This window comes from Mus musculus, chromosome 7, assembly GCF_000001635.26.
Source record: "Mus musculus strain C57BL/6J chromosome 7, GRCm38.p6 C57BL/6J".
NCBI classification, from domain to species: Eukaryota; Metazoa; Chordata; class Mammalia; order Rodentia; family Muridae; genus Mus; species Mus musculus.
Genome location: NC_000073.6, coordinates 13,909,055 through 13,924,620, shown reverse-complemented (window position 1 = coordinate 13,924,620; position 15,566 = coordinate 13,909,055). Strand labels below are relative to the sequence as shown.

The following is a 15,566-nucleotide window of genomic DNA, read 5'->3' as shown; positions in this document are numbered from 1 at the left end:
CATTTGTGTTTTCTTGGTGTCTGTATAACATCTGTCCTGCCTCTTCTGGCTTTCATTGTCTCTGTTGAAAAATCAGGTGTAATTCTGATAGGCTTTCCTTTATATGTCACTTGACCTTTTTCCCTTACTTCTTTTACTATTCTGTCTTTATTTAGTGCATTTGTTGTTCTGATTAATAGGTGTCGGGAGGAATTTCTTTTGTGGTCCAGTCTAATTGGAGCTCTGTAGGCTTCTTGAATGTTCATGGGCATGTCTTTCTTTAGGTTTGGGAAGTTTTCTTTTATAATTTTGTTGAAGATATTTGCTGGCCTTTTGAGTTGAAAGACTTATCTACTCCTATTATCCGTAGGTTTGGTCTTCTCATTGTGTCCTGAATTTCCTGGATGTTTTGAGTTAGGATTTTTTTGCATTTTCCATTTTCTCTGATTGTTGTGCTGATGTTTTCTATGGAATCTTCTTCACTGGAGATTCTCTCTTCCATCTCTTGTATTCTGTTGCTGATGCTCGCATCTATGGTTCCATATTTTTTTCCTAGGGATTCTATCTCTGGCGTTGCCTCACTTTGGGTTTTCTTTATTGTGTCTACTTCCCTTTTTAGGTCTTGGATAGTTTTATTCAATTCCATCACCTGTTTGGTCGTGTTTTCCTGCAATTCTTTAAGGGATTTTTGTGCTTCCTCTTTAAGGTCTTCTACCTGTTTAGCAGTGTTCTCCTGTATTTCTTTAAGTAAGTTATTAAAGTCCTTCTTGATGTCCTCTACCATCATCATGAGATATGCTTTTAAATCTGGGTCTAGCTTTTTGGGTGTGTTGGGGTGCCCTGACCTGGGCAAGTGAGAGTGCTGGGTTCTGATGATGGTGAGTGGTCTTGGTTTCTGTTAGTAAGATTCTCATGTTTACCTTTCGCCATCTGGTAATCTCTGGAGTTAGTTCTTATAGTTGTCTCTGGTTAGAGATTGTTCCTCTTGTGATTCTGTTAGCCTCTATCAGCAGACCTGGGAGACTAGCTCTCTCCTCTGAGTTTCAGTGGTCAGAGCACTCTCTGCAGGCAAGCTCTCCTCTTACAGGGAAGGTGCACAGATATTTGGTGTTCATATCTCCCTCCTGGCCAAAGATGAAGGCCCAAAACAGGACCTGTCCCAGAAGATGTGTTCCTTCTGCCTGTCACAGAAGTTGTTAGCCTCTGTAGTCCACACTCTCACCTGCACAGACTAGTCTTGGAGGGATCCGGGAATCAAGATGGCTCACCCAGGTGCTCCTGCAAAGCCCTCACAGCCCGGGTGGTCACCTATTCTCTGGCAGGGAAGGTGCCTGGATGTCTGGAGCCCAAAAAGGGGGCTGCCTCAGAAGTTCTGTGGCTCTCGCCTGTCCCAGAAGCTGTTAGCTTCTGTAGTCCACACTCTCACCTGTGCAGACTAGTCTCGGTGGAGTTCCGGAACCAAGATGTCTTCCACAGATGCTCAGGCAATGTCCTCCCAGGCCGGGCAGACACCTATCCCCCTTCTTATTTCTGATCTTAATTTTGATACTGTCTCTTTGCCCTCTGATTAGTCTGGCTAGAGGTCTATCTTAATCTTGTTGATTTTATCAAAGAATCAGCTGCTGGTTTTGTTGATTCTTGGTTTAGTTCTTTTTGTTTCCACTTGGTTGATTTCAGCCATGAGTTTGATTATTTCCTGTTGTCTACTCCTCTTGGGTGTATTTGTTTCTTTTTGTTCAAGAGATTTTAGGTATGCTGTCAAGCATATAGTGTAAACTCTCTCCAGTTTCTTTTTGGAGGCACTCAGTACTAGGTGTTTTCCTCTTAGGAATGCTTTCATTGTGTCCCATAAGTTTAGGTATGATGTGTCTTCATTTTTATTAAATTCTAAACGGTCTTTAGTTTCTTTCTTTATTTCTTTCTTGACCAAGTTATCATTTAGTAGAGTGTGGTTCAGCTTTCATGTGTATGTGTGCTTTCCTTTCTTTCTCTCTCTCTCTCTTTCTTTCTTTCTTTCTTTCTTTCTTTCTTTCTTTCTTTCTTCCTTCCTTCCTTCCTTCCTTTCTTTCTTTCTTTCTTTTTTTTTTTCTTGGTATTGAATTCCAGCCTTAGTCCATGGTGATTTGATAGGATACATGGGATTTTTTTTTCTATCTTGTATCTCTTGTGTCCTGTTTTGTGACCAATTATATATGGCCAGTTTTGGAGAAGATATCATGAGGTCCTGAGATGAAGGTATATTATTTTGCTTTAGGATGAAATGTTCTATAACTACCTGTTAGAACCAATTAGTTCATAACTTCTATTAATTTCACTGTGTCTCTGTTTAGTTCCTGTTTTCATGATCTTTACATTGCTAAGAGTGGGGAGTTGAACACTCCCACTATCTTTGTGTGGGATGCAATGTATGTTTTGGGCTTTGCTAAGTTTCTTTTATGAATGTGGGTGCCCTTCCATTTGGAGCATAGATGTTCAGAATTGAGAGTTCATCTTGGTAGATTTTTTTTCCTTTGACCAGTATGAATTTTCCTTCCTCATTTTTTTGATAACTTTTGGTTGACATTTGGTTCTGTCCAATATTAGAATGGTTACTCTAGCTTCTTTCTTAGGATAATCTGCTTGGAAATTTATTTCGAACATTTTATTCTGAGGTAGTGTCTATCTGTGTCACTGAGGTGTGTTTTCTGTATGCAACAAAGTGCTGGGTCCTGCTTGCATATTCAGTCTATTAGTCTAAGTCATTTATTTCAGAATTAGGTCCATTGATGTTAAAAGATATTAAGGAAAAGTGATTGTTACTTCCTGTTCTTTTTGTTGTTAAAGGTGAAATTATATTTGTGTAGCTATCTTCTTTTTGGTTTGTTGGAAGATTACTTTCTGGCTTTTTCTAGGGTGTAGTTTCCCTCGTTTTGTGTGTGTTTTCCATCTATGCTCCTTTGTATAGCCGGATTTGTGGAAAGATTTGCATAAATTTGGCCTGGTCATGGAATATCTTGTTCTATCCATCTATAATAATTGAGAATTTTGCTGCGTATAGTATCCTGTGCTGGAATTTGTGTTCACTTAGGGTCTGTATGAGATCTACCAAGCATCTTCTAGCTTTGATATTTTCTGGTGAGAAATCTTGTGTAATTCTGATAAGCCTCCCTTTATATGTTACTTGATTTTTCCTTAATGCTTTTAATATTCTTTCATTGTTTAGTTCATTTGGTGTTCTGATTATTATGTGACTGGAGGAATTTGATTTATAATCCAGTCTATTCGGATATCTGTAGGCTTCCTCTATGTTCATGGGCATCTATTGAGAGGTCAGAACTTTAGTTATGAAAATGTTTTCATAAGATCACGCTGTACGACCATCTGCAAGGCACTTTCTTACTCATTGATTGAAGATGGAGAGCTCAGCCTCTTGTGAGAGCTGCCCTCTTTTAGTTCTTTAAGAAAACTGGTTGTCTGAGTAAGGTAACCCACTCACAAAAGAACACACATGGCATGTCCTCACTGATACATGCATATTAGCCCTGAAGTCCTGAATACCCAAGACACAAATCACAGTCCATATGAAAGCACAAGAAGAAAGAAGACCAAAGTATGGATGCATCAGTCCTTCTTAGAAGGGGGATCAAAACACCGATGGGAAGTGATACATAGACAAAGTTTGGAGCAGAATCTAAAGGAAAGGCCATCCAGTGACTATCCCATCCAGTGACTGAATTCCTCCAATGATGAAAAATGTTGTGTAAGTGTAAACCAAATGATGTGTGATAAAGCATAAACTACCACATTGAAGTGAGACAAGTCAAACCAACAAAAGTAAAAGAATCTTATTGAAAGCATGAGGATCAGAAACCCACTCATTTACTCCCTCAGGAATGTCATGAAAACACTAAATTTCAGGTAATGTTATAAACACAGTGTATGTGGAAAAGAACCACCTAAGGTCTGTCCATGCTGCTTCAGTTTCTAAGAGTTCATATCTCTTGGTGAACTCAAATTTATCTTTTCTTTTACAGTCTTACAGCTGCTGCTGCTGCTGCTGCTTCTGCTTCTTCTTCTTCTTCTTCTTCTTCTTCTTCTTCTTCTTCTTCTTCTTCTTCTTCTTCTTCTTCTTCTTCTTCTTCTTCTTCTCCTCCTTCTCCTTCTCCTTCTCCTTCTCCTTCTCCTTCTCCTTCTCCTTCTCCTTCTCCTTCTCCTTCTCCTTCTCCTTCTCCTTCTCCCCCTCCCCTTCCCCCTCCTCCCCCTCCTCCTCCTCCTCCTCTTCCTCCTCCTCCTCCTCCTCCTCCTCCTCCTCCTCCTCCTCCTCCTCCTCCTCCTCCTCCTCCTTCTTCTTCTTCTTCTTCTTCTTCTTCTTCTTCTTCTTCTTCTTCTTCTTCTTCTTCTTCGTTCTCTGAGCTCTGGAAAGAGTGATTTGATGAAGATATTCATTTATGATATCTCACTCTCTATAATGTGTGGCTGGAAGATCCTATATTTGTTCCCATCTACTACAAGAGGAAGTTTCACTGATGATGTGTAAACAAAGCACTGTTATATGCATATATCAGAACTGTTATATGCATATATCAGAATATCATTAGGAGTTATTTTGCCAGTATTGTTTTTCTTTTTCCTTTTTAAGAGCATTATTTGGTCTCAGGTACTTGGTCACCAAAACTGTTTAGCATATGAGCTCCATCTCATGCAATAAGATTTAAGTAAAATCAGTTGTTTGTTTCTTATTCCCATAAGTGTTGAGCCAGTTACCTAGCTTGTCTCAAAAGTAGTACCACACTATAGATAGAAACATTTGTGTCTAGTATTGTGTATATATTTCTCCTTGTGGAGCATGCACAGTGCCTTTCTATATTAAGACACTAGGATGTGAGAGTGGAGGTACTTTGTACAGAGGAGCTTGACATTTTCAAATCCAGTATTTTATATAGCTGTAGTCTATAGCAATATGGTACTATTGACTTGCTGTCAATCTATAGAGAGCAAATTATACTCTTAGCAATGGTCTGGGGTGTTTTTTGTTTTTTTGGGTTTTTTTTTTGTTTGTTTGTTTGTTTTTTGTTTTTTGAGAGGAATTCCCATGGGGTCCATTTGGCCAACAACTCAATTAATTGTAACCCAATCCTACTAATGGAATTTTTCATTCTTTTATCTTCCTGACATGAGATGGGCATTATTTTGGGATTTCACTTTGATTACCTTCATATGTGCATCGATTTTAGGAAGTTTCCATTGCACTGGGTTTCAATACTTCTCACATAACTCTTAATTTTACCTGTCTCTCCCTGTACTCCCCTCTACAACTCCCTCTCCTTTCCCCTTCCCCACTTGATCCCCCCATCCTAGCCCTTCCACATCCTTTGATAATGTGTTCTATACATTTAATGTTGGACTATTATGTGCTCAGCAGACTTTCTTATCTAGTATGATCTACTTGGTGTTCTGTATGCTTCATAGACTTTGATAAGCATCTCTTTCTTCACAGTATTTTTCTATGATTTTCTTGAAAATATTTTCTGTTTCTTTAACATGGGTTTCCTTTTCTTCTTCTATTCTTATTGTTCATACATCTGGTCTTTTCACTGTAGTGACCTAGATTTTCTTGATATTATGTGCCAGTAGTATTTTATATTTAGCAATTTCTTTAATATATTTATTTCTTCTATCATATCTTCAATAACTGAAGGTCTCTGTATATTGTACTTGTTAGTGAAGATTGCCATTAAGATACCTGTTTGAGTTACTAAAATTTTCATTTTGAGATTTCCTTCAATTTGGATTTTTTGCATTAATTCTACTACTACTCTGGTGTAAATCAGATTAATTCAATACTTTCCACGATTTCTTTGTGGTTTCATAGATTTCTTTTAAAGGATATATTCATTTCCTTTTAAAAGACCACTATCATATTCATACAGTTCTTTAAAGGACTTTTTCTTGTGTTTCAGCTATGGTGAAATATTCAGGACCTGCTGTGTCATGATTGCTGGAGCCTAGTGGAGATATATTGTTCTGGTTGTTATTGATTGTGTTCTTATACTGGCATTTAGGCATAGTAGATTAGGAAGATAATAATTCTAGGGGCTGATATCTGGTCTTGTCATTATTGTATGGGAGTTTTGTTATCTGGCTTCTGATTCACTTTGGTTTTTATGAGTTTGAGTTGGTCCTATGTAGCCTGTAGGAACTACCTTGGGCTACCAGGCAAGATGAGTTTATGGGTTGTGAGACCAGAGAGTTAGGAATGGGATGGGTTGGACACAGGAGAGGAACTTCTAAAGAGGGAAGAAAGCAGGATATTCCACTAGGATCTGCTTAGACATTCTCCAGGGAAGAGGGCCATATATTGAGAAGAGGCCACAGCAGGAGGTTTGGTAACAGGAGGGGATGATACTTAGGGATTGAATTTGAAGAATGGAGGGAGAGATGAAGATCTGAAGGTGTAACCTAATTGCTTCCTTTGTCATAATGAGCTGTGGTTTCCTTGGCAGTCATTCTGGAGTTGGAGCAAAGCAATTCACCCCCCAAAGTTTGGTGTTCCGCTGCAGAGTTAAGTATGAGTCTGTGTGGTTGGACTATGAGACACATAGGGCAAAGTGAAGATCTATCTGCTAATAGCCTACCTGTTTCCCTGGCTAGAGTGGTTTGTGAGTTCCCAGGGAGTCGTGAATTTGGATAATGCAATGATTTGAGGGAAGAATTTAAGAAGGGAGAAGTCTTTGGATCCACTAGAGAAGGGAAATGATGCCACAGTTTTTCTGCTGCATAGCTAAAGATGAGAATTGGAGGCCAGGCGTGGTGGCTCATACCTTTAATGCCAGCATTTGGGAGGCATAAGCAAGCGAATTTTTGAGTTTGAGGCCAGCCTGGTCTACGGAGTGAGTTCAAAGACAGCCAGGGCTACACAGAGAAACCATGTCTTGAAAAACAACAACAACAACAAAAAGATGCAAATTGGGCATGGGACCTAGAAAAGCAGAGAGAAAGTCAACAATCTGCTATCAGCCTACCTGCTTCCCTGAGGGATGGAGAAATTACTTAATAAAAAGAAAAAGTGTAACCAGACAAAAACTGAAAGATGAAATTATTCAAAAATAAATTTGACCTCATAGTGTTATCTCTCAGGAAGCAGGAGGGAGGAACCTGGGAGGAAAAGTGTATTGGGAGACTGGGGCGGGGGGGAGATTTGAACATGATCTAGTATTGGGTGAAGGAAAAGGAGTGAAACTCTGATGCCCAGCAGAAAGAATGGAAGCAGGCATCCTCTTAAATAGGAGGTTGGGGGAACCCACCAGAATGCAACAGAGACCTGGGAAGTTAAGGATTCTCAGGACTCAAGGAAGAGAACTTAGATAAAATGCCATGCATTAGGGAGAAAGATGTTATAGACCCTACCTCTACCTCCAGCAGGAAGACAGGGCATCAAGTAAGGGAGAGTGTGCCCATCCCACAGTCATAACTCTGACACATAATTTTTCCTGTCTGAAAGAATGACAGGATTGGAAATGGAGTGGAACCTGAGGAAAAGAAGGTCCAGAAAAAGACCAAAAGTGGGGTCCAGCTCAAGGTGAGGTCACAAGGCCTGACACTATTTCTGAGGCTATGGATAGCTTAGAAAAAGGGACCTATCATGAATGCCCTCTGAAAAACCCAGCAAGAAGATGAAAGAATCAGAGGTAGATGTTTGCATCCATCCATTGGACAGAAGCAGCTGACCCTTGTTTTGAATTACAGTCAGCTGAATGAAGCTAAAGAGAAGGGTGATACTTTAGGAGGACAAAGAGTCTCCATTAATCTGGACCCCTATTATCTCTCAAACAGTTGACCACCTAACAGACAGTATACACCAGCTGATATGAGGCCCACAACACATATACAGTGGAGAACTGGGTCTGTGTTCATTCAGAGATGATGCACCTAACCCTTGGGAGACTGAAGGAAACAGGGAGATTAGAAATCAGCTGGGTTGAGGAGAACATCCCCGTAGAGACATGTTGGTGGGGAGGAGGTATGTGATGTGGAACAGTCATAGGTTAGATCAGGATTTAGGAGAATAAAATACAGAGTGTACAAAATAAATTAATTTTAAAAATTAAATAAGGTTCATCACACTCTTTTTTCCATATGTAGTGTCTTTTACTTTATAATCATTAACTTCAATTTTCTGAAGAAAGGATCACTACTGAGCTGTCTGCTACATGCAACTGCACATTCCAATAAGTCGTCTATCTGACCATTAACGCATTCTTTTCAGTTAATGTCATGGTTGTTTACATTCATATGAAATATTAAGCAAAACTCTGATAAATATGTTTTTTAAAAGTTTTAAACCAATAAAACCTCATGTCCCCAGGGGGAGGGCTAGGATTGAAAGCACAATTTTTGGTGTTGTAAGATTTTACCTTGTAATGATTATATCCAAAGATTAAGTTAATTGTGGTATTACACTGATATCATTGAAACAGTTAGAGATCTGAGACAGAAAAATTGGGAATGTGATGCCCACATGAGCCACAACCTGAGATGCTTACTCAAAACAAATTCTCTCAGAAGTACCCTCAAGTAATAAATATTGAAAACATTTCTATGAAACTGTCATAAAATCTATATTGTTCTCAGTTAGCTTAAGCAAACAGTATTATCTGGCACTAACATTAATCTCTGCTGAGGAATTTGTGCACATGTCTTCATTTGCCTTGATCATTGTCTAGTAGCATTTCTATAAGTTTCTTTAAACGTCCCAGGGCACGTTAGGTATAGTCGTACATACTTTCAATGGCAGCACTTGGAAGGAAAAAGCCGGATAGGTGGATTTCTGATCTCTGTGAGCTTGACTTATACTAAACTCCACAACAACTTCCAAAACACAAGAAAAACACTCCATAGTGAGAACTGTCTTAAGAGGAAAAAAAAAAACTCAGTATACTGAGTGACTGTGTCAGCACACAACTATGACCACAGTGCTATGGAGATGGACCCAGGCGGGTCTGAAATACAAGGTCATGATACTCTAAAATGCAATTTGAAATTTAACCTTGGTTCTATGAGAACCTCTCTCTTTCATTTTGTCCTCCCTAAAAAGAATCCCCAGGCTCTGTCTTTTAGAGACCAGAGATGAGCCACATTGCAAAACCACTCAATATATAAATGTTGAGTGTGAGTCCTTTCCGCCTTTGTTCCATTTCTTTTATTGCCTAATTCGTATTCATGCTCTCTCATTTGATGATGCACTTTTCACAACACTTTGATCATCCCCATCCACATATCCCATTTTTGAATCTTTTCTCTTAGTGCTCTCTGTTTATTGCCCTCATTTCACTTTTTTCTTCTTTTAGGATACAAAGGGAACCATAAAGAAGATCTGTGACTTCCTAGGAAAAAAATTAGAACCAGATGAGCTGGATCTCGTCCTCAAGTACAGCTCCTTCCAAGCCATGAAAGAAAACAACATGTCCAATTATAGTCTCGTTAGCGAAGATATAATTACTAATGGCTTCAAGCTCATGAGAAAAGGTAAAGAGATTGTCTAGCTTTAGAATATGTCAGAACAAGTGAAGGGCTTGTTGTGCCAATGAAGCTCTAAGTAGTTGTTGGAAATATACTAAGAGTCACTGCTCATCAGTGATAGCTTCTCACAGACTTTACAGGGAAGGTTTTTATGGAGAAGATGTGGGTTTAAGACACTCTACAAAGTTGATATATTCTGGGAGATGAACTTGGGATTGGAGATGGTCACATCCAATAACTTCAATGAAAAAAATGGGAAAGTAGTCAGTGTTCTATGAAGCATTGTAAACTTTCCTGTATCACATTCCTCATTTCTAAAATATAAAAAGTGTAATGCAGTAGACCAAAGATATATCTAAGATGATAACCATAGAACCACAAAAATTACATTAACTGCTGGAAAAGATGTTGAACAGGTCAAGATTGCTGCCAACTGTAAGCGAAGATTATACTCAAATAGAACTAAAAAATTCTCTAGTGTTAAAATCTGATGTCATTTGCCATCCTATATTTAGATTACTTTATGTCCATGAACCTTCTCTTCTTTGGAATTATCTCTCCTAGGAGAGGAATTTTAATCCTCTCTATTTATGTGCCAACTCCTCTCAATGATGGGAGCAGATTGTTTGTGTGTGTGGTTTCATAGCTCTACAGTTATGGAGTGACTTTGCCAGAATGAATCAGACCTTGAGCCTCACCCAGACCTAATTAGATAATGATAGGTGAGGTAGAACTTAAAGTAGAAGAAAGAAGGTGTCAGTCATCAGATATTTAACACTGAATAAAAACACAGGTATAAATGAATGAAGTAAAAATTATGAGTTTAATTTTCTTTATCCATAATTTAAATGTTTCAGCCTTTACCTTCAATGGACTGCTTTGGAGTGTGAGATTTGGATACTAACAATATGCGGATATCAGGAGTTTTCATAGAAAAAATGAAGTCAAAATAGTTACCAGATTGTATTTAATCCAGTTTTCTTACTATCCAGATAATAGGATATTGTGACTGAGATTTAAACATAAAGATATGTCACCATTCACTAAAAGAACATGGAAATCTATACAGTAAAGATCAAGGCATGGGGAAGAATAAACTGTTCTTTCCATCTGCCCTCAGCTTCCTGCACTCCAGACACTGTGGAGACATATTTCTCCACACTAGAAGTTCTCACCTAAGCAAAGTGTTCTGTTTCTTGATTTCCTATAATGAATGAGAATTTGGCAGAGTTAAAACATTGTAAGAAAATAAAAGTCTGTTATTACATACCTAAAGGAATGAAGTAGCTCTGTTAATAGCAAAGGGATAAGGAAAGTGACAAGCAAAGGCATTAGCAGAGACAAATCAGAGCAGATGGAATAGAATTTAAGACAAAATTCCATGAAGAAAATAGTTGTTTCTGCTTTTCCAGGAAGATTCTTTTAGGATGAGACTACACTTGGATTTAATCTCTTCCAAATACAAATACTATTTGTCATGCAGCACAGATGATAGCAGGAATACATATAAACATACATACAATAATTATAATATAGTTCTGCCAAAATACTTGAACATATATATATATATATATATATATGTTTTTTTTTTTTTGCATTTGAAGGCAGCTTTTATTTTGTGGGATTATTTTTCTTATACTAGTGTGACACTAATAGCCAGTAAGTCACGCAACTCTGGAAACCAGGCCACTGATGGGGGACACCAAATACATTACCCACTTGCTTCACTAATTCTTTATAGAGAGTGATGAAATGGATAGGTCTGGAAATAACTTTGAAACGAAAATGTATATAAAGATAATATTTATCTTCTTAATTCCTCTATCACATTGGTGCCATTTTGAATCATCAAACTATGATCAAATCAAAGATAATGCTAAACAAATTTCATTATTTACTATTAGGTAACCTAATTCCCTAAATCATAAAGCATTAAAAAGCTGTATTAAGTGTTAGACTTGCGTGAGCCAGGAAGAATTCACTAGACATATTTCCCCATATCCTTTAATTGCTCGTATCTCAAGACACAAGAAATTATCTTTTATTGCCTCTGGAGAGCTACTTTGTCAGCTTTATCCCAGAGGCTCAATCATTCAAGTTCTTGAAATGCATCCATTTTTAATCTCCAAGCAATGATTTTTCCACGTGCAATTATAGTCATTGTAATTCAATATTTAGGCTCTGTGGGAATTCATACTAGAGAGATATTCAGCTACTGTTTGGTTGACAAGACTTTGTAAAGACAATGCCACAATCAAGACTTGTATAGGAAATATATTCTGGCAACCCTCAAAATTCCCAGCCTTCATTACTTCACAGTATATTTTTAATGGACATAGTAGTTGGGCCATTAATCATTTTCACTGGTATCTTCAGAAGACATTAATTAGAGTCAAAAGAGGAAGATGACCCAAGGACAGAGGAAGAAGCCTGCCATCATCAGCCCAAAAAGAAAGTCCTACAAAGGTTTGGACAGTACTCTGATGTGAGATCTGCAGCCTCCAGAACTATGAGGAAGTTCTTTTTCAACAAGAGTTAAGCCACCACATGTTAGGGTTATCCTGCCATCTGATACACAAAAGTTTCGGGAGATTTTTAGAAACAAGAAAAAAAATAAAAGTGCATCAATAAGGTGCATAGAATTTGCACATAGGTGAACTTACAACTGCATGTGTGTACCTCCAAAGATGTGGTTTCTCAGATGGACTGATTTATTCCATTGGGAATCCATATTGAATTTGTTGAGGTGCTTGTAGTCTAGCATCTATCTGATTTGGCTTATCAGGACCCAAGCATGCTCTCAAAAACAATAAGAAAATGTGTTCTAATAAAGAAAATAAAGAACCTGAGAGCACAGTGGATATTAATAGGTACCCATTTCATTAGATGACACTTTTATATTCATATCAATTATAGTATATTATTTTAATATGCTGTATTAGGGATTTACATTTTCATGAATTCTTTATATTTTCTTTAATATAGTCCTCTGAGGAATTAAAATTAACTTATGTGATGACACAGAAAGAATGTAATGTGATAAAGAAAAGAATGGCTTCTATTGTCATTCCTTTTGGATTCAAATACACATCAATCACTGTCATACTGATAACATCTCAAAGACTAAATTTTCCTCATCAGAAAAATAGGAGCATTGCCTATACCTTTCTCAGGTATTCACAAGTTTATTTAAAAATTCCACACTAAGTATATCCTATATGTCTGTCACTCTTTGTCAAATGAACCATTTAGTAATTTCAGAAACACTTTCTTTTCAAATATATTAGATGCATATTCTGTGTTTATATTCAAAGCATAAATACATGGTACAAATAACAGTGTCACAGCTAGGAAGTAAAGCAAGGATGGGGCCTGCTCTGTTGTAAATGGAGAAAAGATGGGAAAAGAAGGTTACAGTGTCATTAATAAAGAGACAAAGAGCAAGATGTAATTATATGAAAAATATTAGTCCTCTAGGGTGACAGAAGGTACAACACAGAGCTAGCCGTTGATTAATCTCTAAGGCGCTAACTAAAGACATTCTGGAATGGAGTGGTGAAAAACAATATATGGTCAGAATACACAGTGCTACTTTGGACAGGTGCTGAAATTATACAGATCTTCATGCATCACAAAACACCATGGATGAGTGAAACAGAGTCCTTCAATGCCCTCAGCTGGGAGGGGCTGGGTCCACTGTATCTGGTGAGAAAATCAAGACAACTGAAATACTGCTCATAACTGTGTGTATCTGTAGCACTCATGTGAACCCACACACACATAAGTAGAAATTATTTTAAGATATTAGTTAAAAGTTGCTTTAAAATTATTTACTTCTATAAGTAAATACTAAGATGTAGACAGAACAGTTGAAGTCTGTTTGGATCATTAAGATGATAAACACTTCTGAGTAGGATATCATGATAGGAACAGTTTTGATAGGAAGCAGGAATAATCTGTGTATATATAAAAAGATCAAGCCAGTGTTGCTGCTGTTAGATTGTTTAGCATATAGTTTGGGAGAGGAAAAGGTAAGACATAATTTAGACAGAGGGAGAAGTTTGTATATATGATTTCAGAACTTAAGAAATTTTTGGCAAGGCATGGTGGCACAAGCCTTTAATCCCATCACTTGGGAGGCAGCACGGTCTACAAAGGGAGTTCCAGGACAGCCAGAGCTATACAGAGAAACCCTCTTTTGGGAAAAAAGAAAGAAAGAAAGAAAGAAAGAAAGAAAGAAAGAAAGAAAGAAAGAAAGAAAGAAAGAAAGAAAGAAAGAAAGAAAGAAAGAAAGAAAGAAAGGAAATTTTCTGCAGAAAATGGTAGTTTGATTCATTAAGGCCAAGGACCGGGCTCAGTCGGCCCCCTTCAATCCGTGGGAATCAAGGTTCCAACAGGTGAGCATAGAGTCGGTGAGAATTCACTGACACACTCAGAAAAGAGAGAGTGTGCTGAATATGAATGTCACAAATCGAACACCAGTCTTATATAATACAGAAAAGAAAGGAGTAGGGTGTCACAGCAGGCAAAGTACATTGAAGTATCTGACACAAAACAGAAATTCCTCAAAAGACTTACAGGAACTAGATTATATTTACAGTAAAGATAAAACAGACCTGCCTAGAGTCAGCTAATGTCAGGTAAAGACTTCACAACCTAGTCACAATTTCTGCTACTCCTTTGAGCCTTGTGAAAGCTAACACCAAGGGTTTCTGTTGTAGCAGACCTTCTCATGAATAATGCAATACCACCACCCTTCTATATCCTAGGCCTTGGTAAATTCTTGCATATGAGTGTAACTTGACTGTTCTTTTAAGTGTCTGTAGGGAATATCCATTTGTCAGAAGAATTCACCAACTTGCTTCTAATATGCAATCTAGTCTGCTATACCTGGTTGTAATGAAGATTCTAAATATACTTTGCTAACCTTACCCTGAGACTTCTAACTCTTATACAGTAAAATACCTTAAGAAAGCATGCAAGACCCTCCACAATATTGCAGAGAGAAATCTGGTGCATTCTAGTTATGGGGATGCCAATGTTCCAGGAGGCTCTTTCCTTGAAACTGTGCCTCAGAACTGCTTCCAGATTTCTAAACCTGTAATGTGAGTCACTGCTGGAGTGGATGTAGCATATTAACTGGGTGATCATTATCAAGCAGAAGGTAAAAGCTTATGATAGGATGAACTAGTGCAGTGTTACGACCATTATTAATCCACCTATGTATCTTCTTCACGTTTTACAGGTACAACTGGGGACTGGAAGAATCACTTCACAGTAGCCCAAGCTGAAGCCTTCGATAAAGTTTTCCAGGAGAAAATGGCCGGATTCCCCCCAGGGATGTTCCCATGGGAATAAGTTTTCAAAACTTTTGAATATTATATGAACACTGATGTTTATGTTCCTGTTGTTCTGTATCTTGAATACCTAGATGTGGTCATAGAATAAATCCTGTTCTGGAATTGTGAGGGTGAATTTTTAAATGCTAGTGTTACTAATACTAGTAGTAGCAACAGTAGTGGTGGTGGTGTTGCTGGTGGTGGTGATGCTGGTGCTGGTGCTGGTGGTGTTGGTGGTGCTGGTGTTGGTGGTGTGTATACCTTTCTGTTTGTAGTACCTTCAGAGGCCAGAAGAGTGCATTGATTCCGGGGTACCTGCAGTTGCATGTAGCTGTAAACTTCCTCCTTTGGGTCCTAGGAACTAATCTGAGGTCCTCTACCTAAGCAATATAGTACTACTAATGTCTCTCCATCTTAGAATCATCTCTTAAGCCTAGAATGATGGAATCTTGAGTCATCATATATTTGCTAATTTTATTATTGTTTTGTTGTGTATTATCAGCAAATTCCAATTCACTTTATAGAATTCCAGCTTTAAAACGTTTTATTTTCATTTAAATATGTCATTTATTTGTAGTTCTATTGACTGAGATTGGACATGAAAAAGTTTCTAAGTGACGCTATGGAAATTACACAAGTATTACTCAGTATTTGTGTATTTATCACACTTTGCATGAATACCAGCTTTATTATTTGCAAAGAAACACACACACACACATACACACACACACACACACACACACACACACA

The 15,566-nt window shown here is 37.9% G+C and overlaps 1 protein-coding gene across 2 annotated transcripts in view; it reads left to right on the top strand.

Moving 5' to 3' along the window:
• The window catches only part of Sult2a4 (sulfotransferase family 2A, dehydroepiandrosterone (DHEA)-preferring, member 4), a 79,915-nt gene extending 64,971 nt beyond the window's left edge, over positions 1–14,944 (top strand). The window contains exons 5-6 of one of the 2 annotated variants that reach the window (NM_001101534.1): positions 9,306–9,483; positions 14,723–14,944. In NM_001101534.1, coding sequence (NP_001095004.1) covers positions 9,306–9,483; positions 14,723–14,835 — 291 coding nt within the window. In that variant the 3' untranslated portion in view covers positions 14,836–14,944. The remainder of the gene's footprint in view (positions 1–9,305; positions 9,484–14,722) is intronic. The other variant, XM_006540163.1, reaches the window with a different exon arrangement.
• Positions 14,945–15,566: the final 622 nt, after the last annotated feature.